The 23,936-nt window shown below is 39.3% G+C and overlaps 1 protein-coding gene across 1 annotated transcript in view; it reads right to left on the reverse strand.

Annotated features, from left to right (window-relative positions):
- Positions 1-302: 302 nt before the first annotated feature.
- The window catches only part of NUP155 (nucleoporin 155), a 78,827-nt gene continuing 55,193 nt past the window's right edge, over positions 303-23,936 (reverse strand). Inside the window, exons 22-35 of the mRNA XM_010367674.2 lie at positions 21,428-21,558; positions 17,925-18,116; positions 16,438-16,576; positions 14,620-14,755; positions 11,490-11,643; positions 11,172-11,276; positions 9,704-9,858; positions 8,911-9,040; positions 7,564-7,677; positions 5,567-5,687; positions 4,995-5,105; positions 2,289-2,425; positions 1,187-1,293; positions 303-616 (exon numbers count right to left, since the gene is read on the reverse strand). Coding sequence (XP_010365976.1) covers positions 478-616; positions 1,187-1,293; positions 2,289-2,425; positions 4,995-5,105; positions 5,567-5,687; positions 7,564-7,677; positions 8,911-9,040; positions 9,704-9,858; positions 11,172-11,276; positions 11,490-11,643; positions 14,620-14,755; positions 16,438-16,576; positions 17,925-18,116; positions 21,428-21,558 — 1,871 coding nt within the window. The 3' untranslated portion in view covers positions 303-477. The remainder of the gene's footprint in view (positions 617-1,186; positions 1,294-2,288; positions 2,426-4,994; positions 5,106-5,566; positions 5,688-7,563; positions 7,678-8,910; positions 9,041-9,703; positions 9,859-11,171; positions 11,277-11,489; positions 11,644-14,619; positions 14,756-16,437; positions 16,577-17,924; positions 18,117-21,427; positions 21,559-23,936) is intronic.

Below are 23,936 nucleotides of genomic sequence, written 5' to 3' on the forward strand. Positions count from 1 at the left end.
TTAGTAGAGATGGGGTTTCACCATGTTGGCCAGGCTGGTCTCAAACTCTTGACCTCGTGATTCACCCACCTCAGCCTCCCAAAGTGCTGGGATTACAGGCGTAAGTCACCGTGCCTGGCCGCCTAGTGGAGTTTTAGTGCCAATATCCTTGGACTAACTTGAAAATGAATAATATAAATTCAAAATTTCTGCCTGCAGTACAATTCAAAATAACAGCATCTAAATTTTTTTAATCCTTACGTTAAAATAATAAAGAATCTCATTTCAGTTGTTTTTTCACCCAATTACTAAAAAACAAAACAGTCATAAAAAAGAATTCATTTAGAAAAGGTACTATTTGTAGATGTTAGCCACTTATTAAAAACATATTTCCATTAAGATTGTTCTTACATTCTTAGATTTAGAACACCTGATATCTGGACCCAGCTGAGTTTTTATTTTACAGATCACAAAATGGATGAAAGTATATCACAGTAATTAATGAAGCCGTTCTAATTTAGCTTGAAGAGATTTAAAATTCCCAGTGATGGCTTGTACTGCTACTGACGAGCTCATAGACTGGAGCTCAACAAGGTAACCACAAACAGCATCCAGGCAGAGATTTGTAAATCTTCTCCTATAAAGAAAAAGACACATGATTAATTATACATTTACAAACATTTCCTCCTAAAGGACTTCTTCCCCACCAACTTCTGGCAACTTTAATTCTCACAGAAGAGGAAAAACCATGTGATTAAGTAAATAAGAAATAAAGTAAAAAAGAAAACTTAGGGGGTAGGTGGGTTCCATTTGAAGATTTTTACAATGAGAAGAAAGCAGTAAGAGATGATTCCTGCTAATACTTTTTCAAAAGAATATCCCTTAAATGGCCAATAATACTGCAAAGATGTAATTGAAATGTTTTGGTCCTAGGTCACTAATCTAAAGCAGAAGAAATGAATAAATTATTTATGTTCAGCTGTAGAAAGAATTTAGGACAAGGATTGAAAATAGAAAAAACTCCTATTTTTCATACATGGTGATCAATATCATTCAAACAGTTACTGCTAATATACACAAGAGTTTAAATTCCCTGTACTTCTTTACAATTCCCATATCTTACCATCTTCTCTTCAAATTTTTTACCCAGGTATTTATTAGAAGCATTTAAAAGCTTTTGCTAGTCCAATATTTAATTCATAGGTACCTTTCACAATTTAAAACTTGGCTGGGATTCTCAACATATCTTGTCAATAATACATGTATACAATCCAAAAGGTGCAGTGGCTTCTTCATTCTGTTCCAGAATGGATCCTATGAAGAAATATACATAATGAAATGTGAGGCAAGTTGTGTCAACTGATTCTTTAAATCATTTATACTAAAGTAGACATCAGGGTCCATGCAAAACTTACTGCCATTAAAAAGCATTTAATATTACATGGCTACTAAATTATATATCTGATTACAGTTAATATTTCAAACAACATTAAAAACTTATTAATTAACAACACTATGATATTACTTAGGACGAATATTTGATATACCAATCTACTTTGCAGAGCATGTAAATGTCCTGCTTAGGAATCTGAGGTAAGAGAAAAATCTTTCTTTCTATGGGTTGTGACACCACTTTCACTTTGAACCTATGCAGATTTAGTCTGACATCATAAAGAGACTAAACTAGCAGTAACAGAAACTTAATTCTAGGTCTGGCTTCACCAGTTACTAGCCATGTGACTTGAGCAGGTTATTTAACATCTCTGCTCTTGTCTTTTTGCAATACAAGATGGAGATACTACAGTTACCTGCTCATTTCCATCACAGGCTAATGTTGTAAACACTGTATGATGCTACTATAAATCTACTTTGAAAAGTTTTTATTTGGATCTTTTATCCTTAGCATAAAAATTACAAAACATATAGTCGCTCAGCAGGGTGAGAAGGATCTTTAAGCATTGACATTTTAGATGAGATTATAGTAAATAAATACAATGTAATCTTGTTCTTTTAAAGCAAATGATGATTCTTAATGTAATGAGTTTAGCCCACACCTTAGTTTAGCCTCTTCCACCAAGAGTAAAGCATATGTTTATTAATATTCAAAAATAATATTTCATTTTAATCATGATATACAGGAAAGCAACTCTCATTATCAGTTTAAAAAGTCTAAAGCATAATTTCCAAGACTCAACCAAGTGTAATTAGACTAAGTGATAAGATACAAAAATACAATCAAAATAGCCCACTCTATATCTACAAAGCTACTTTAAAGAAAATAATTTTATGTTATTTAATATTTTCCTTACCCGTGATTTGAACAACTGATCATAAACTTCTAGTAGTCTAGGTAATGGTACTCCAATTTCATTCATTGTCTGTATTACGAAGCCCACATCCCAGTTCAAAGAACAAACCTGCTGTTCTAAAAATTGTACAATAAAATCTGGGAAGGAAAAAAAAAGGTTGGAAATTTGTATTTGTAGGTCTTGATACTAAAAGGTAGGTCTTATTCATAACTGAGTAGTTTCTAGGGGGATATCTTCTGAAATCCAGCTGCAATTTTTTGGGGCGGGTTTTTTTTTTTTTTTGCTATGTTGCCCAGACTAGAAATAGTGGCTATTCATAGGAGTAACTACACTGTATGATAGCCTTGACCTTGAACTCCTGAGCTCAATCCTCCCACCTCAACTTCCCAAGTAAGCTGGGACTACAAGTGTGCACCATCACTCTCAGCTTAAAAGGAAAAAAACCTTTTTCTAATAAAAGTAAGATATATACCAGAATAGGCAAATCTAAAGTAGATTAGTGGCTGCCTAGGGCTGGAGGGTGTGAAGGAATGGAAAGTGACAACTAATGAGCACAGAGTTTATTTTCGGGATGACGAAAATGTCCTAAAATCAAAATTACAGAACCTAGAAAATTCAGAAAGATACAAGAAGAAAACAGAGACCATTCACAATCCCAATAATGAAGAGGACTTCGCTGATAATTTTTTTTAATATCAGTATTTTTAAAAAATATGTTTCCTCAATTTAACAGCTTTTCAGAAAAGGGCAACTGCATCCTGATTTCAGAAATATTAAATGTGTTTTTTAATGCCCTACCCCTAGATTTATTTGATAGTTCTAACTGTGGCCTCATTCTTACTTTTAACTGCCTGTCTTATCATAAACAGTAACAACCAAATTTATAGTTATGGCCAGGCGTGGTGGTTCATGCCTGTAATCCCAGAACTTTGGGAGGCCACGGTGGGCAGATCACCTTCGGTCAGGAGTACCAGCCTGGCCAACATGGTGAAACCCTGTCTCTATTAAAAATACAAAAAAATTAGCTAGGCGTGGCTAATTCAAGACTGGCTTGGGCAATATCGTGAGATCCCCTCTCTATCAAAAGAAATATATATATATAAATAAAACATAGAAATCCTCCTGCCTCAGCCTGATTAGCTAGGACTATAGGCACATGTTACCATGACTAGCTAATCTTAATTTTTTCTGTAGAGACGGGGTCTTGGTATGCCCAGGCTGGTCTCAAACTCCTGGCTTCAAGGAATCGTCCTGCCTTTTGCCTCTCCAAAGTGTTGAGATTACAGGTGTGAGCCACCATGCAAAGCCCACGTGATTATTTCTGAATTAAAACGAAAATTCCTCAAAAAGAACTATGTTATACAGTGTCATTGGTTTATTTATTGAAATGGGGTCTCACTGTGTCACCGAGGTTGGAGTGCAGTGCCCCCAGGCTGGTCTTGAACTCCTGGGCTCCAGCAATCCGTCCACCTTGGCCTCCCAAAGTGCTGGGATTACACCTGTGAGCCACCATGCCCACCCACAATGCAGTGTTTTCTAAAACAACTATCAAAAGTATCAGTTTCACACACTTACAAACATTTATATAAAGTATGTATTTGCTCTTTTATTTCTCTTTATTTTTAGGATCAATAAAATGGTATGGAAAGGGAACCGTTTCAATATTATACCTACAAGAAGTAAGGGTATGAACAAAATGATTTTATTTCTGCCTATGTCCGGAGGGAACAGACCTCAAGTCAGAGATGGTCTGTAAATAAGTTTGAATGCTCATTTGAAAACACAATTAGGCTGGGCACAGTGGCAAATGCCTATAATCCCAGCACCTTGGGAGGCCAAGGCAAGCGGATCACCTGAGGCCAGGAGATTGAGACCAGCCTGGACAACATGGGGAAACCCCATCTCTAATAAAAACACAAAAAATTAGCCAGGCATGGTGGCAGGCACCTGTAATCCCAGCTACTTGGGAGGCTGAGGCAGGAGAACTGCTTGAACCCGGAAGGTGGAGGTTGCAGTGAACCGAGATGGCATCACTCCACTCCAGCCTGGGCAACAGAGCAAGACTCTGTCTCAAAAAAAAAAAAAAAAGTTATATTGTGAGGATTTTCATATCTCTCAATATTTTCAAATAACACAAAAGTACTTAATATTCTACTTTATGGATGTATTTATGTTGTTTCTATTGTTTTATCACTGAGGAAAACACTTGTAGGTTGGTAAATAGCTTATAATTAGCTACCTTATATAAAAATTATAGCCACCATATCTCGTTAAGAAAGGGATTCAAACACTAAGTTTTAACATAATTACTTGCTATTTTAAAGAAAAACATGTCCTCAACATAAAAAAGAACAGTTGAATCAGTCACAGATTACCTATGCACAATAACATCAACCAAGTTTTTCTTTTCTCTTCAGAAACTTGTATAGGGTTACCAACAATATAATCATAGTTTGTCAGTCAGCACAATCCTAAGATAGATATATAAACTTGGAAAGTTAGTCACAGAAAGTTTCATACTCAACTCTTCATTAACAAATTTTGCCATTCTTTGGAAATCTTTCCAGATAAGTAGAATTAAACTGCTGAACTAAATAGCAACAAAGAAACTCATTATTTTACTCAAAAGATCATTATTTGTCCATATCAATGGAGAAAACCATCAGAACAGAAAAATACGTGACTGCACCTAAGATCACAGCTTACCTAAAGGAAAGAAACGTGGTGTGCCAGCATAAATTTTGCCAAGGAGAACAATCTTGAGACTAAGAGCATGCATTCTATCCGAGGAGCTCAATGTCACACTGTCATTCAGTTCTGTAACAAAAAGACATATCATTTGAAACCCAAATTATTTTTAATGTGAAATGTTTACATTGGCTATTTAATTGTTTCAAGGTTCAAAATACTTTAGAACAGTCACAATATGATTAACAGATTTGGTGTTTCTGTTATTGTCTGAGATACTCTCACGTCTTAATAGGTTATACTTGGTTATTAGATTCTGAGGTGAGTGTCTCAGTATCCTTTGTAAGGCAGCACAAACAATATAAATTAAACAATCTTCTCACTGAGTATTCTCCCAAATATTCACTTGGGTCATTCTCTGTACGATCATCCTCCACCATACCCATGTGACTTCCACTTACTCTCTCCTTAGGTATATACAATTTTCATGAGCCACTAGCAGCTTGCATTATATTAGTTACTAGCAGCTTGCATTTCTCCACCAAGTCACTACATAACATATGCTAACATACCTATAACTGAACACTTACCTTTCTCTATGATATCTTGCCAAAGTGTCTGCACCAATATAGGGTCTGAATAACCGGCACAATGAATTATTGCAAGTTTACACTCTGCAAGTTTAAATGGGTCAGCAAATTCCCCATAAAGCTGTGAGAGAAAATCCCAAAATTAAACATCCAACTAGAGGTCAACATTTAGAGATTAACAGTGAAGCACTCCTTGAAAATTAAAAAATAACCAAAGATTTTGTGTAAAGTTTCTGAAATATGATATAAAGATGTGATAATGTATGTAGCTGGTTATAATTCCATATTTAAAAAGGTAAGGGTATGGGCCAGGCACCGTGACTCACGCCTGTAATCCCAGCACTTTGGGAGGCCGAGGTGGGCGGATCACGAGGTCAGGAGATTGAGACCATCCTGGCCCTCATGGTGAAACCCGGTCTTTACTAAAATACAAAAAAAAAAAAAAAATTAGCCGGGCGTGGTGACGCAAGGCTGTAGGACCAGCTACTCAGGAGGCTGAGGCAGTTGGAGGCTGAAGTCAGCCGAGATCACGCCTTTGCACTCCAGCCTGGCAATAGAGTAAGACTCCGTTTCAAAAAAAAAAAAAGGGGGGTAAGTATGGTAAATACATTCAAACAGATTTTAGCATGTAGAGCTTTTCTTGGCTGAGAAGAAGATGTTGCAACGACATTCCATTTATTTATTTATTTAAAAATTTTAAAAGCCACTTTTTCAAATTTCTATGGGTACACAGTAGGTGTATGTATTTATGGGGTACATGAGATGTTCTGATACAATCATGCAATGAGAAATAAGCATGTCATGGAGAATGGGGTATCTATTCCTCAAGCATTTATCCTCTGAGTTACAAATAATCCAATTACATTTTCTGCTTTAAAATATACAGTTATTATTGACTATAGTCACCCTATTGTGCTACCAAATAGGTCTTATTCATTCTTTCTATATTGTTTTTGTACCCATTAGCCATCTCCACCTTCCCCACAAACCCCCCTGCAATGGTATTTTAGATTTAGTGTTGTATAAACAATGGGTTGAAGAATCACAGGAATACTGACAAATCTCAAAGTGTTTCAGGGTACCTGGAACTATGTCTAAGAATAAATGAAGAGGAAGGAACTGCCCAGAAAATTACAGAGCGAGAAAGAAGTTTAGAGAGTTAAGCAAAGATAAGTTAGTTTTTCCATGGCAAGAAGTGAGACCATAAATAAGATGATTTTTCTTTTTTTCTTTTTTTTTCTTTTTGAGACAGGGTCTCACTCTGTCACTCAGGCTGGAATGCAGTAGCACCATCGAGACTCACAACAACCTGAGCCTCCTGGGCTCAATCAATCCTCCCACCTCAGTCTCCTGAGTAGCTGGAACTACAACTGCACACCACCACAACAGGCTAATTTTTTTTTTTTTTTTTGACTGAGTCTTGCTCTATCGCCCAGGCTCCTGGACTGCAGTGGTGCGATCTCAGCTCACTGCAACCTCTGCCTCCCGGGTTCAAGTGATTCTCCTGCCTCAGCCTCCCAAGTAGCTGAGATTACAGGCACGTGCCACCACACCTGGCTAATTTTTATATTTTTAGTAGAGATGGACTTCCCCCATGTTGACCAGGTGGTCTCAAACTCGTGACCTCAGGTGATCTGCCTGCCTCAACCACCCAAAGTGCTGGATTATAGGTGTGAGCCACAGTGCCAGGGCCTTTTTTGGTGTTTTTTTTGTAGAGATGAGGTTTCGCCATGTTGCCCAGGCTGGAAATAAGCTGGTTTTAACACAGCTTTCGTGAGGTTGATAGGTTCTTTGTAGCTACTGGCCTGGAAAGAGTACCTTAGCCTTTTCTAGGAGTCAGATGAAGCAGTGATCTGTCAGCCTACTGACAAGCTGCCAAAGATGCCTTATCTTATTTGCGGAGATAAGGTAATTTTCCCCATGAAACAAAAAGCAAAATAAAAAACAAAACTTTCTCATTATTAGATGACGACTATAAAAACTTGCTTTTTTATTACCTTAGTTATGTCCATCAGCTCAGAATCCAGCTGAGACACTGCATCCTGTACAGAAGAATGATGGGAATACTGCCGTTGTAGTGTCTCTTGTATCTGAAGTTGGATCCTAGCAACCTAGTTTGGGCAGAAAATAGGATGTCTTAATTTATTTATGATAAATCAACATACATTTGAAAGAGTGGCTCCTACTATCTGACTTTTTAAGTTTGCTAAAATAATGTATAAATGAAGATTTCCATCATAATAGGCTAACATCATCATAACAGACATCAACTAAACATAATAGATTTCACAGGAAGTGTACTGTGGCAGACCCCTTGCTGCCCACCAATATTCATAACCTCCAAGCCTGAAGCCAAATGGTTAGACTATACAGCTCAGTCTCCTTTGCAAGGGAGGTATGGCCATAAAACCAAGTTCTCTTGAAAGGAATGTGAGTAGAAGTAAAGTGTGTCATGTCAGGGCTGTAGTTTTTAAGAGAGTGAATGTGTTCTTTCTTTTCTTTCCTCCCTCTGCTGAAGATAAAGCAAAAGGCCCTAGGGAATGGTAGTGCCAGAAAATAGAACTTGGGTTCCTAAATCAACCACATGAAGGAAAGCCGGCTGCCAATCGGAAGACTAACCCTGGATTTTTGTGAATAAGAAACAAACTTTTGTATTTGGATGATGGTATGTTTTTGATTCTCTCAGTTAGGGAAGTTTTAGCCTACTCTACTTCATACATCTCTTTATTTGCTTCCAGAATAAATGATGAATGTGATGTAATCCACTTGCTGTTTAAACAGTTGGGAAAAACTTTTATTTTTTATTATTATTATTTTCCGAGACAGAGTCTCACCCTGTCTCCCACATTGGAATGCAGTGGTGCAATCTCAGCTCACCGCAACCTCCGCTTCCTGGGTTCAAGTGATTCTTTTGCCTCACCCTCCTGAGTAGCTGGGATTACAGGTGTGTGCCACCACCCCTGGCTAATTTTTGTATTTTTTAAAGTAGAGACAAGGTTTTGCCATGTTGGCCAGGCTGGTCTCGAACTCCTAACCTCATGATCTGGCTGCCTCGGCCTCCCAAAGTGCTGGGATTACAGGCGTGAGCCACTGCACCCAGCTGGGAAAAAGTTTTAGAAATGCCAAAGACAAAACTTCTAAATTATAGCAATGTTTTTATGACCCAAGTGTATCCTTAGAAATCTCTTTAAGATTTATATCTAAACATAAAAATAAACAGGCAAAAGTAACTAGAATAATAATGACTTCTACAGACCTATTACTTACCAAGGGAAGAATGGAATGTGGAAAAACTATGTGGCTAGTACTCAACGTAGACACAGCTTAAGATCTTTAGCACTTACCTCCATTTTTTCTTCTAATTCATGAAGGAATTCACCATCGGCAGCTATTGATGAAATGGCAGTGGAACTTTTCGCACTAAGAATGGCTCGAGCAATGTACTCCAGTCGCTGCTGAAGTGAAATTTCTGTGCTAGAAGGGCAAACGCTTATTTTTAGTTACACAATTTCTTAAGGATTGAAGATACAAATATGTCAATTAGTATGTACTGTTTCATACCAAATGCACATAAAAGGCCATCTGAAACTTGAAAAAAATCATTAGATTTAAAAAAAAATCTATTTTAGATTTCTAATAAGAAAGATCCACAATTTTAGACAACACACAAAGAAATACTTTATGTCTAAAAAATAACATCCTATTTAAAAAATTTAGGTCAGTATATTAAAACTTAGATTCTTTGGCCGGGCGTGGTGGCTCAAGCCTGTAATCCCAGCACTTTGGGAGGCCGAGACGGGCGGATCACGAGGTCAGGAGATCGAGACCATCCTGGCTAACACGGTGAAACCCCGTCTCTACTAAAAAAAATACAAAAAAACTAGCCGGGCGAGGTGGCGGGCGCCTGTAGTCCCAGCTACTCGGGAGGCTGAGGCAGGAGAATGGCGTAAACCCGGGAGGCGGAGCTTACAGTGAGCTGAGATCCAGCCACTGTACTCCAGCCTGGGCGACAGAGCGAGACTCTGTCTCAAAAAAAAAAAAAAAAACTTAGATTCTTCTAAAATTAAGGAAAACTGAAGGTAAGTACATATAGCTCAGTTTTCAATCATCCTTCACAATGAGAATATTATGCCATACCTATGCATGTCAGCCAGTCTGGACAGTACACGAGCAGCATTACTGAAACTTCTGTTCTTCTCGTAATACCGCCAGAGTAAATCCATATAACGAACTCTGTTTTGATCAACTTTGGCCATTCGGACTAGATGGGGCTCCAGAAATGGAGAAGCAACCTAGAAATTATATAGTTATTCAGAAAAATTTTCTAACCACCTACAGATAATGTTCCTGATAAAGAAAATACAGTATTTTTAAGTCAACTACAACTTTGCCTTGTTTTATGAAAATAAGCAAAATTATAATCCAACAATAACAAAAGAGAGGGCAAATTTTCTTATTATAAACAATTTTTGTTTTACCACAGTTAGCATAAGAGTTCCCAAAATAATTCTATTAGGTTGATAACAATAGTTTAGTAAGCTTGGCATGGCAGCTCATGTCTGTAATCCTAGCACTTTGGGAGGCCGAAGTGGGCAGATCATGTGAGCTCAGGATTTCGAGACCAGCCTGGGCAATACATGGCAAAACCATGTCTCTACAAAAAAATTAGCTGGGTGTGGTGGTGTGGGCCTATAGTTCTAGTTACTCAGGAGGCTGAGGTGGGAGGATCACCTGAGTCTAGGGAGGTCGAGGCTACAATGAGCCATTATCATGCCATTGCACTGCACTCCAGCCTAAGCTACAGATTGAGACCCTGCCTCAAAAAAGAAAAGGAAATTTGGCTGGGCATGGTGGTTCATGCCTATAATCCCAGCATCTTGGGAGGCTGAGGCGGGCAGATCACCTGAGCTCAGGAGTTTGAGACCAGCCTGGCCAACATGTTGAAACCCCGTCTCTACTAAAAAGACATAAAAATTAGCCGTGCGTGGTGGTGGGCACCTGTAATCCCAGCTACTTGGGAGGCTGAGGCAGGAGAATCGCTTGAACCCGGGAGGCGGAAGTTGCAGTGAGCCGAGATCGTGCCACTGCACTCCAGCCTGGGTGACAGAGTCAGACTCCATCTCAAAAAAAAAAAAAAGAAAACGGAAATTTACTACAAAATTACACGTTTTAAAATAAACTTTGATAACACAGCTATTGATTCCTAGACACTGAGCTCAAAGGCATTATTGAAATTATCAAATGCTATGTATTCATTAAATAGACTGAGGAACACTGAGACTTAGGGTAGGTAAAAGGACATATCTGAAGTCACATAGTGACTTAACGGCAGAGTTAAGATGACCTACAGGACTCATAATTCATAATCCAGTGATTTCTACCCCGCAATATAAACTATCCCAATCAGCTTCGAAATAACAAGAAAATTGGAGCAGTAGCCTACTTTGCCCCTTAGAAAAAGATATTGCATTACTCAGCTTTACACTAACATCTAATAGTAGACATGGGATGAGAAATTGAATTTTTTACATCTATGTACGTGCTCAAATCATTGAGTTATGCTCCTTAAGAATAATTAACGCAACTGCAATAAAAAAAGATTTACCTGTAGCAGCTTATCTGCAAGATCAGCTTGTATTAGCCAATTATAAAGGGCAATACTAAACAGCTCATCCTTGGATCTCTGTGACAATTTAAGCATTTGTTCAAACTAAAATAAAGAAAATAGTAAAAATTAGCAGTTAAAGGCTCTGTTTCTGGGCATCACAACCCTTTAGACCTATAAACTCCAGTAAGAAATCAAGAATCCTTACATGATAACTTCTAAGAACTACTACCTTTCCCCAAGATGACTGTGCCACCATTACCATGCAGAACTTCTAAACAGTGTATTCTCAGAATGAAAATATACTCTGTCCCTTACATGATGTCCTGCTTCTTCATTACTCAGCATATTTGGATCAGATGACAACACTGGAGGACCAGGTTTTTTGGGTACACTGGGAGACTGAGGAGCGGCCTTACTTTGATTTACCAGTTCTTGAAGTGTGTCTGTAATGCACTTGTAACTGTTTAATCTGAAAGAGAATGGAAAAGGAACAATTACATTATTTAACTAGAAAGCAGATGATGGCAAGTGTGGTGACTCACGCCTGTAATGCCAGCCATAGGGCGGTCAAGGTAGGAGGAGGGCTTGAGGCTGGGAGTTCAAGACTAGCCGGGGCAACAGAGTGAGACCATGTCTCTACAAAAAATACAAAAAATTGGCCGGGCACAGTGGCTCACAACTGTAATCCTAGCACTCTGGGAGACGAAGGCAGGGGGACTGCCAGAGGTCAGGAGTTCAAGACCAGTCTGGTCAACATGGTGAAACCCCGTATCTGCTAAAAATACAAAAATCAGCCAGGCGTAGGAGTGCACGCCTGTAGTGCCAGTTATTCAGGAGACTGAGGCACAAGAATTGCTTGAACCTGGGAGGCAGAGGTTGAGGTGAGCTGAGATCATGCCACTACACTCCATCCTGGGCGACAGCAAGACCCTGTCTCAAAAAACAAACAAACAAAAACCAAAAAAACCAAACCAAAACAAAAAATTAACCAAGCGTGGTGGTATGCACCTGTAATCCCAGCTGCTTGAGTGGCAGAGGCAGGAGGATCACTTGAGCCCAGAAATGTAAGGCTGCAAGTGAGCTATTATCATGCCACTGCACTCCAACCCAGGCAACAGAATGAGGCCCTGTCTCAAAAACAAAACACAAAACCCCCCCAAAACAAAACAAACAACAAAAAAAGAAAGTCATTGACTTACCTTACCTAATTTAAGTATATACAAGGATTTCAAGACTATTTGGCAGAATATATGTACATACTTGGCATTTAAAGTAACAGAAACCATATACTTTTTCAGTAAGTTTGAGAAGTGTTTGGTTAAACATAAAAGGGTAAAGTCATTAAATACAGTAATAAAAAAATATGTTTTCGCCAGATGTGGTAGCTGACACCTGTAATCTCAGCACTTTGGGAGGCTGAGAAGAAAGGATTGCTTGAGCCCAGGAGTTCAAGACCAGCTTGGGCTTATAGTGAGGCCCTGTCTCTAAAGAAATTAAAGAGATAAAAAAAATTAGCCGAGTGTGCTGACATGTGCCTGTAGTCCCAGCTACTCAGGAGGCTGAGGTGGGAAGATCACTGGATCACTTGAGCCCAAAAGGTCAAGGCTACAGTGAGCTATGATGCTGCCACTGAACTCCAGCCCAGGTGACAGAGGGACGCTTTGTCTCAAAAACAGAAACAAAACAAAACAAAACACCCTCCATATATATATGTTATAGAAAGGTTATATATATTTCTCTTTTTCTCCGAGACGCAGCCTTGCTCTGACACCCAGGCTGGAGTTCTGTGGTGCAATCTCAGCTCACTGCAACCTCTGCCTCCTGGGTTCAAGCAATTCTCCTGCCTCAGCCTCCCGAGTTGCCAGGATTACAGGTGTGCACCACCACGCCTGGCTAATTTTTGTATTTTTAGTAGAGACAGGGTTTCACTATGATAGTCAGGCTGGTCTCAAACTCATAACCTCATGATCTGCCCACCTTAGCCTCCCAAAGTGCTGGGATTACAGGCGTGAGCCACTGTGCCCGGCCTATATTTCTTTTAAGGACATACATTTCTCTTTTAACAGTCTCAACAAATTTGGGAATACATAAAAATTATCCTTTAAAATGAAATACTAGGCCAGACATGGTGGCTCACGCCTGTAATCCCAGAACTTTGGGAGGCCAAGGTGGGCAGAATATCTGAGGTCAGGAGTCAGAGACCAGCCTGCTCAACATGGAGAAACCCTGTCTATACTAAAAACGCAAAAAGTTAGCTGGGCGTGGTGGCGTGTGCCTGTAATCCCAGCTACCAGGGAGACTGAGGGAGGAGAATCGCCCGAATCCACGAGATGGAGGTTGCAGTGAGCTGAGATTGTGCCACTCCACTCTAGCCTAGGCAACAAGAGTGAAAATTCTGTCTCAAAAAAATAAATACATGAATAAAATAAAATGAAATACTAATCATTATCCAGAACCAAAAATTTGAGAAGAAAAAAAATAGCTAGTTTTGTTTTCAAACAAGTAATCCTATTTAAAAACACATTAGTAAGTCTCAGAAGAATCACAGAGGTAAGTTAAAAAACACTCATAAGCATTTAAGAATTCTCATCAGAATACATTTTACCTCTAGGTTAAGAATAATAACCTATGAGCAGGGCGCGGTGGCTCACGCCCGTAATCTCAACACTTTGGCAGGCTGAGGCAGGTGGATCACTTGAGGTCAGGAGTTTGAAACAAGCATGGCCAACATGGTGAAACCCCGTCTCCACTAAAAATACAAAAACTAGCCGGGCATGGTGGTGTGTGTCTGTAATCCCAGCTACTCAGAAGACTGAGGCCGGAAAATCGCTTGAACCCAGGAGGACGAGGTTGTAGTGAGCTAAGATCGTGCCACTATACCCCAGCCTGGATGACTCAAAAAAAAAAAAAAAAAAAAGTTATAACCTATAACCTTAACCTATTAATATTCAGGCCTTTGATAAAACAAGAAGTCACTTTTAAGTAAAAGCAAAAGGATAATTCAATATTATAAGGGTTACACTTGAAATATTATTTCCCTAATACTGTCAATTAAACCTTTACACAAGGAGGCCAGACACGGTGGCTGATGGCTGTAATCCTAGCACTCTGCAAGACTGAGGTGGGTGGATCAATTGAGGTTAGGAGTTGAAGACCAGCCTGGTCAAAATGGTGAAACCCTGTCTCTACTAAAAATACAAAATTAGCCAGGCGTGGTGGTGCGCACCTGTAATCCCAGCTACATGGGAGGCTGAGGCACGAGAATACCTTGAACTTGGGAGGCAGAGGTTGCAGTGAGCCAAGATTACACCACTGCACTCCAGCCCAGATGACAGGGCAAGACTCTGTCTCAAAAATATATATATAAATCAAAAAACAAAAAACTTTACGCAAAGAAAAGTCTGTATCCATAAATATGACAATCTGCTAAGGTAATGGAATATACCTTTCTTGGAAGGCCTGAAGTCCAACTATATCTTCTTCTGGTTCTCCATGTTTATAGAAATGAAGTCCAAGACCTTGAGGATCTTTTTTCTCTGCAGCCGTAAGAGAAAGTTCCACCACACCCTCATAAAATCTCACTGATGGGAAAGAAAAGAATGAAGGCCTATGACTTACTACTAAGTTGGATACATTTTTCCTTAGCTGCCACATAAAAATAATGGTCAAGGTTATGTCTCTACTGTACAATAGTGACCCTGCTAACATAAAATATTTCTGATAGGTCTTCAGAAGAAAAAAGTCTTAACATGTCTAAAAGGCATCTGTTAAATACATTTCTTCATTGGGGGCCGGGTGTGTAATCCCAGCACTTTGCGAGGCTGAGGCAGGCAGATCACGAGGTCAGGAGTTCGAGACCAGGCTGACCAGCACGGTGAAACCCCGCCTCTACCAAAAATACAAAAATTAGCCGGGCGTGGTGGCACATGCCGGTAATCCCAGCTATTCAAAAGGCTGAGGCAGGAGAATCACTTGAACCAGGGAGGCACAGGTTGCAGTGAGCCGAGATTGCACCACTGCACTCCAGCCTGGGCGACACAATGAGACTCTGTCAAAAAAAAAAAAAAAAAAAAAAAAAAAAACCAAAACCAAAAACATATATATATATATTTCTTCACTGGAAAAAAAAGATCATATTTCAAACAACAAAAAGGAAAGTTTCAGATCCCTACGGGAGGAGGGAAAAATACCTTAGGATTAAATATAATATCTGTGCAAACAGTTAGAGCCTTTACATTATGTTAGATTTGATTTAAAGTAATTTTTTAAAAAGTAAGCCGATTATACCTTAAAACTCAATAAAAATTTTAAATACCTGAAAAATAAATGTAATCCAGAGCAATCTAAAACATACAGTAATTGAACTGGACAAGAACTGAAATTCTAATGCTAAAAAGTTACATATTTCAGCCAGGTGCAGTGGCTCACATCTGTAATCCTAGCACTTTGAGAGGCTGAGATGGGTGTATCACCTGAGGTCGGGAGTTCTAGACCAGCCAGGCCAACACGGTGAAACCCTATCTCTACTAAAAATACAAAAATTAGCTGGGTATTGGCCAGGCACGGTGGCTCACGCCTGTAATCCCAGCACTTTGGGAGGCTGAGGTGGGAGGATCATGAGGTCAGGAGATCGAGACCATCCTGGCTAACACGGTGAAACCCTGTCCCTACTAAAAATACAAAAAACTAGCCAGGCTTGGTGGCAGGCACCTGTAGTCCCAGCTACTTGGGAGGCTAAGACAGGAGAATGGCGTGAACCTGGGAGGCAGAGCTTGCAGTGAGCTGAGATCATGCCACTGTACTTCAGTCTCGGCGACAGAGAGAGACTCCATCTCAAAAAAAAAGTAAAAAAAAAATAAATAAATAAAAATTATCTGGGCATGGTGGTGGGTGCCTGTAATCCCAGCTACCAGGGAGGCTGAGGCAGGAGAATTGTTGGAAACTGGGAGGCGGAGGCTGCAGGGAGCTGAGATCGTGCCACTGTACTCCAGCCTGGCTGACGGAGAGAGACTCCGTCTCAAAAAACAAACAAACAAAACTTATACATTTCAAAAGATAAAAAGACCAGCTTCTGCAGGTCAGTGTAGTCATCAAATATTGCAACACAATGATACGACATTCCTATGTCCTTTCACTCGGCCTCTGATGTTGAAAGAAGATTTGCGTCTGGAAAGTGGCTTTTCATCATTAGCTCGCTTCATTCATACACTATCATTTATCTTCTGAGTTGAGTAAAAGATACAAGAAACATTTTATTTCTCACCTTGTCTATACTGAGCACAAACATTGGAAAGGTCCACTTGATTGCTAATTTTTTGATATTCCTTTAATGATTCCCTTAACATTCTTTCTTTTTCAGTCTTATTTTGAACTTGTCGGGAACGCTGGAGAAGCTCATTTGCCTAGAAGAGGAGATAACAAGAACTTAAAAATATATAAAACCAAGCAGACAGATGATGCTGTCAACTAAGTTTTAGTCTACGTCTAAATTTATATATGATTATTACTATTAAAAATGAAAACAACTCTACAAACTTACTTCTTAATTTTAGGCAGAAAATATTTTGACCAAAAATTCCTAGCTATTCTTAATTCCTCTCACAAATATGTTAAGCAAGAGAGCTTTTGTCTGGTAATTATCTTGCCTAGTCAATACATTATTGGGCAGCAGGCAGTCCATGCGATACTCATTTATTTATTTTTTCCACCTGTAGGAAAGGATCAATAAAAATGCCCCCATTAACTCTAATTCACCAAAAGATTTACTTGAAGTTTTAGTACTTTTCCTTAACTTCTAAGGAGATAAATTATTCCCTAAATGTTCTTAATTTGTAAATTTAGTGATTTTTCTTAATTTCTCACCTTTGACTTTTTAATATGGCCTAGAAACACTATCAAAGATTCTTTATGGGCCAGGAGCAGAGGCTTATGTCTATAATCCCAACACTTTGCAAGGCCGAGGCAGGCAGAGGTCAGGAGTTCAAGACCACCCTAGGCAACATGGTGAAACCGTGTCTCTACCAAAAATATAAAAAATTAGCTGGGTGTGGTGGTGCACACCTGTAATCCCAGCTATTTGGAAGGCTGAGGCAGGAGAATCACTTGAACCTGGGAGGTGGAGGTTGCAGTGAGCTGAGATCGTGCCATTGCACTCCAGCCTGGGTGACAGGCAAGACTCTGTCTTATAAAAAAATAAAAAAATAAATAAAAATATATAAAAAAATAGAAGATTCTTCATGAAAAACTTAAAGGAAGGCCGGGCATAGTGGCTCACACTTATAATCCCAGCACTATGGGAGGCTGAGGCAGGAGGATCCGCTTGAAGCGAAGAGTTCAAGACTAGCCTGTGCAACAAATTGGAACGCATCTCTATAAAAAAGAAAAAATTTGGCTGGGTGCAGTGGTGCACACCTGTAGTCCCCAGCTACATGAGAGGACTGCTTGAGTCTAGGACTTAGACACTGCTGTGAGCTATGATCACAGCACTGCACTATAGCCTAAGCAACAGAGTGAAACTCTGTGTCAAATAAATAAACAAAAATATTTTTAAAAAGAAAAGCTAAGCTTAAAAGAGTATACACAGGTTTTAAGAAGCCACATATTCCAACCCCTTTCTTAGATGAGGATCCTGAGGCTAGGAGAGGTTAAGAGATCTAACTGACTGAGGTCCTATATTAAGTGAAACAAGATGGTTCATCGTACATGATACCTCTTATAACTAGCAATGAAATAGATAATAAAGTATCATACCTTAGAACAAATGGCATCATCAGTACTATACAGAAGTGGGCAGATATCCTGCAAATGTAAACTAATGCCATCAACAGCGGCATTATCTCTGATGTAGCAGTTGATAAGAGAAGCAATTAATGCCCCTGTGAGTTCTTTGTCCCTGATTACAAGATCTTTAAAGGTGGTGATCTTCAGCTGCTCTTGAAGTTCCTAGGAGCATAAAACTTTTCTATCACAATTATAAAAATACCATATTACTAAACATAATGAAATTATTGTAATAACTTAAAATAACCTAAACACTGATAGACTCTGTAATTGAAAAGCGAAAATATACTAATTAGTAGAAATAAATTTTTGCAAACTTACATAAAATCATACAGAGTTGGAAAAGAACGTACAGTAGATCTAGTCCAAAACTCTCACTTTCCAAATGAGAAAAGTAAAGCTTAAGTAGAGCCAAAACTAGAGCCAGATCTCCTCGCTTTGGTTATAAAATGGAAAAAACAATCACTTGGCTACATTTGAAAATCTTGGGCTTACATTTTACTTCTTCCTAAATCTGTTAGAATTCCATTATTCTAGACCTTATAATATTGGAGTTTAATCTGTATTGTGAACAAATCTGCTTGTCCAAATGAAGCTCTAAAGTATTGATTTATACTATAGTAAAAGATTCTGTTAGTGATGTGACTGCTATCTCTTTTTTCTAAATGCAAGGAAATATCGAAACTATGTTAAAATTCTTGAACAAATCTTCAATTTGCATTCATTGAGCACACAATTGGTGATGTAAGGAAGAGAGCTTTGAAGATGGATCACAAAAACATACCCAGGATAAAAACCTACCTACAATATATTTATCACTCAATAAATACTCAAAATTATTCCACTTGGTATGAAAACGCTAACAGTTTCATAATTAAATATATTAGCTTGAATTTTTAAAAAGAAAAAACAGTATCTATTCATCGGACACTAGTGGAAAGAATTAGGAGATTGCCTTCTAACGTTGAAAAATGGTATACAAGAGTCAAAAATTAAGCGTTTCAGAGTAATGAAATATCCATATAGGACAGGATATTTTTTTTTTTTACAGAATTGCAGCTAGTAACTGGGGAAGGAATCACAGATTTAAAATATCATTTTGGCCGGGCACAGTGGCTCATGCCTGTAATCCCAGCACTTTGGGAGGCCAAGGTGGGTAGATGACCTGAGGTCAGGAGTTCAACACCAGCCTGGCCAACATGGCGAAACCTTGTCTCTACTAAAAATACAAAAATCAGTCAGGCATGGTGGCACATGCCTGTAGTCCCAGCTACTCGGGAAGCTGAGGCAGGAGAATTGCTTATACCCAGGAGGTGGAGGTTGCAGTGATCTGAGATCGCTCCACAGCACTCCAGCCTGGGTGACAGAATGAGACACTGTCTCAAAAAAATAAAAAACAAACAAATAAATATTCCCCTTTTGTAATCCTAAGTGAAATAATAAATTCCAGCAATATTATCAATGGATGATTAAAGTCTGATGGAGAATTCCACAATGGCAGTACTAGGCTTAACTACTTGAATCCAGCAATCCATCTCAGTATCACTAAAAGGACAATGAAACCTTTTGTGTCTTCTAACGGTCTGATGAACAAACCACTACCTATGAAGTATTCTATTCTTCCTCAAAAAAGGAGCTGAACCAAATCAAGCTTATATATTAAACTTTCATTTCAAAGAAAATGCAGGAGATAGAGGAAGAAGTTCACTACAAAGAGGATTAAAAAAAAAAAAAAGCCTTAGAATGTCCTTACAATGCTGGACATTCTACTGGATTGATGATTGGATTTCTACAAGGCAAAAGCCAGGAAAAGAAAAAGAAGGAAAGACTGCTTCAGATTGAAACAGATGAAAGATAAACAATAAATTCCACGAGCAAACCAACTAAACTGTTTAGATCCTGATTTGAAAGAACCAATCTGTAAAAAGACATTTTTCAGACAGATTTTGCTATCAAATATTGATACTTAATACTGGTAACTATCCAACCTAGGAGATACGGTGAAACCCCATCTCTACAAAAAAAAAAAAAAAAACACAAAAATTAGCTAGGCATAGTGGTGTGTGCCTATAATACCAGCTACTCGGGAGGCTAAAGTAGGAGAATCACTGGAGCCCAGGGAGGTCAAGGGTGCAGTGAGCTGTGATCGTGCCACTGCACTCCAGACAGAGCAAGACACTGTCTCAAGAAAAACTGGTAACTGTGATAATGACATTGTTGTTATTCAAGGAACTATTTTTTTTAAGAAACACAATATCTTGAAAATGCTGAATGAGTCAAATGTATGTGGGAGTTACAGTTTTTGCTCTACTTCTGTATACGTTTAGAAATGTTCACAATTAAATAAAAGGTAGGAATAAATTTCCTCTATATATTCTAACAGCAGTTGCCGGGCACGGTAGGTCACGCCTATAATCCTAGCATTTTGGGATGCCGAGGCGGGTGGATTACCTGAGCTCAGGGGTTCGAGATCAGCCTGGGCAACACGGTGAAACCCCGTCTCTACTAAAATACAAAAAATTAGCTGGGCATGGGTGGCGTGCACCTGTAATCCCAGCTACTTGGGAGGCTGAGGCAGGAGAATTGCTAGAACCTGGGAGGTGGAGGTTGCAGTGAGCCGAGATCGCACAACTGCACTTCGGCCTGGGCAACACAGCGAGACTCCATCTCTAAAATAACAACAACAAAAAAAATACATACATAAAATGAAGTAGGAGTGGTTTGTGTGTGTGTGTGAGAGAGAGAGAGACAGGGTCTCACTCTGTCACCCAGGCTGGGGTGCAGTGGCACAATCACGGCTAACTGGTGCCTCAACCTCCCAGGCTCAAGTGCTCCTCCCGCTTCAGCTTCCCAAGTAGTGGGAATTGGGAATGTCACTTCCCAATTGCCTGAAGTGAAATCTTTTCACTTAGTTGAGCCTCTAATGAGAAAACAAAACTAATAAATTACTATAAAATAACATCCTGTGATGGCACATGCCTGTAGTCCAGGATAGTGCTGAACTCCTAGGCTTAAGTGATCCTCCTGCCTCAGCCTCCCAAAGTGCTGGAATCGCAGGCGTGAGGCACGGTGCCCAGTCAAGAGTATTTATTTTAGGTTGTTGGGTCCTTTGAAATTATATGCAAAAGTCTGTGTGTCCATGTTGATATGCATTTCTTTAAGGGTAGTGAGAGATAGCTTTTATCAGATTCTCAGAAGAACCTGTAGCTCAAATAAAGGTTACAGTCCACTGTTTTAAAAAATGTTTGTAAAGTATGATTTCATTCACATACCCACAAGTAAAAACTTGTGGCTTTGAAAAAAATAGGTCCCCCAAGTTAGTAAGGTTTTGTGCGATCTTCCTATAACATACTAACTTCATTATTAACGTAAATGCTTCCCAAAATAATCTCCTCCAAAGCCAAAATACTCATCCAAAAAAATCCAAACATAGTATTAATGGTAAAATCATAAAAAAATTAAAAAAAACTTACCTTCTGAAGTTCTGCCACAATGACAGTGAATTGATGTTCACAAAGAAGTTTCCATAAAGCCAGAGCCTGATATGATTTTCGAACCAACTGCTGAATTGCCTGAAGTGAAATCTTTTCACTTAGTTGAGCCTCTAATGAGAAAACAAAACTAATAAATTATTATAAAAGAACATAGGTTAAGATGCTTTATTTCAAATAAAAACCATAGTTAAGGTTGAAATCCCCATTGTTTTCCTCCCAGCCCCCATTAGAGGCAACTATGATAATCAGTAGTATTTATGTTTTTATCTTCTCTCTGTGTCTGTATATATACATGCTTCTGTGTTTGTGTAGGTACACATAAACCATGAAAATATTGCTGCATGGCCGGGCAGAGGCTCACGCCTGTACTCCCAGCACTTTGGGAGGCCGAGGCAGGTGGATCATGAGGTCAGGAGATCGAGACCATCCTGGCTAACACGGTGAAACCCCAACTCTATTAAAAATATAAAAAATTAGCCAGGGAGGATGGCAGGCGCCTGCAGTCCCAGCTACTTGGGAGGCTGAGGCAGGAGAATGGCGTGAACCCAGGAGGCGGAGCCTGCAGTGAGCCGAGATTGCGCCACTGCACTCCAGCCTGGGCAACAGAGCAAGACTCCATCTCAAAAAAAAAAAAAAGAAAAAAAAATTGCTGTATTTTTAACAAATACACCATCGCTTTTTCTACTCAGTTATATGTTCGCAGGCTATCTACACTGATAAATATAAATCTAGTACATTTATTTTCACTACTGAGTGTTCCATCATGTAAGTATACCACAATTTGGCCCATTTTTCACTTGGAGGACATTACACTGTTTCTAGTATTTTGAAAATAAAACAATGATGCAATAAATATTCTTAAAGAATATCTCCTAGAAAGCACAGTCGAGTTAGTCTAGGACTGAGTTTCTCAAACCCTAGATCAACATGCATTGGCGAGTCATGAAATCAGTTTAGTCAGTGATGACAGCTTTTCGCTCACCCCTCAAATATAGAAAGTAGAAAAGAATTCAAAAAAGAAAGAAATATCAGAGTATAAAACAGGTAGAACTACTTCAGGAAAATCTATTCTGGTTTGTATGTATGCTTTTAAACATCTGAATCATAATGTAAGATATATTTCTTTTTTTTTTCCCCTGAGATGGAGTCTTGCTCTGTTGCCCAGGCTGGAGTACAGTGGTATGATCTCAGCTCACTGCAACCTCTGCCTCCTGGGTTCGAGCAATTTACCTGCCTCAGCTTCCCGAGTAGCTGGGATTACAGGCACTCACCACCACGCCCACCTAATTTTGGTATTTTTTTGTAGAGGCAGGATTTCACCATGTTGGCCAGGCTGGTCTCAAACTCCTGACCTCAAATGATCTGCCTGCCTTGGCCTCCCAAAGTGCTAGGATTAAAGGCGTGAGCCGCTACACCTGGCCATGTAAGATATATTTCTTACTGTGGGAGAAAGTTTGAAAAAAACTCCTTTAAGGATATATACCTAGAAGTGAAACTATCAGCTTTCAGAATATATGTTTAGCTTTTACCGGATATGATCAAATTGCTCTCCAAAGCAGTTGTTTCAGTATAAACTGCCAGCAATTCAAATGCTCCTATTTGTACAAATCCTCACCAATGTTTAGTGATGTAATCTCAAAGCCATACTGAAATATCATTAACTGCTCAGAAAAAAAATTTGCAAAATGGTGGCTGGGCACAGTGGCTCTTGGCTGTAATCCTAGCACTTTGGAAAGTCGAGGTGGGCAGATCACTTGAGGCCATGAGTTTGAGACCAGCTTGGCCAACATGGCAGAACCCCACCTCTACTAAAAATCCAAAAATTAGCCAGGCGTGGTGGCACACGCCTGTAATCCCAGTTACTCAGGTGGCTGAGCCACGATTATTGCTTGAACGCAGGAGGTGGAGGTTGCAGTGAGCCAAGATGGCACCATTGTACTTCAGCCTGGGCAATATAGCAAGACTCTGTCTCAAAACAAAACAAAACAGAACAGAACAGAAACAAAATCGGAGGATAGGCAAACAATTTCAACATTTTTTAAAAAAGAGAAAAAATTTAAGGCTGGGCACAGTGGCTCACGCCTGTAATCCCAGCACTTTGGGTGGCCGAGGCGGGCGGATCACAAGGTCAGTGGATCAAGACCATCCTGGCTAACACAGTAAAACCCCGTCGCTACTAAAAATACAAAAAATTAGCTGGGTGTGATGGCAGGTGCCTGTAGTCCCAGCTACTTGGGAGGCTGAGGCAGGAGAATGGCGTGAACCTGGGAGGCAGAGCCTGGACGACAGAGTGAGACTCCATCTCAAAAAAAAGAAAAGAGAGAGAAAAAATTTAAAAGTAAAAAAGAATTTACAAAATGATGAATAGAAACCTAGGGTCCTGAGTAGGGAAGAAATTAGCTTGGGACAAAAGTAAATGGTTGAGTGTTGAGAAAGTTCTATTGGCCAGGCGTGATGGCTCACGCAAGTAATCGCAGCATTTTGGGAG

Source organism: Rhinopithecus roxellana, chromosome 3, assembly GCF_007565055.1.
Source record: "Rhinopithecus roxellana isolate Shanxi Qingling chromosome 3, ASM756505v1, whole genome shotgun sequence".
NCBI classification, from domain to species: Eukaryota; Metazoa; Chordata; class Mammalia; order Primates; family Cercopithecidae; genus Rhinopithecus; species Rhinopithecus roxellana.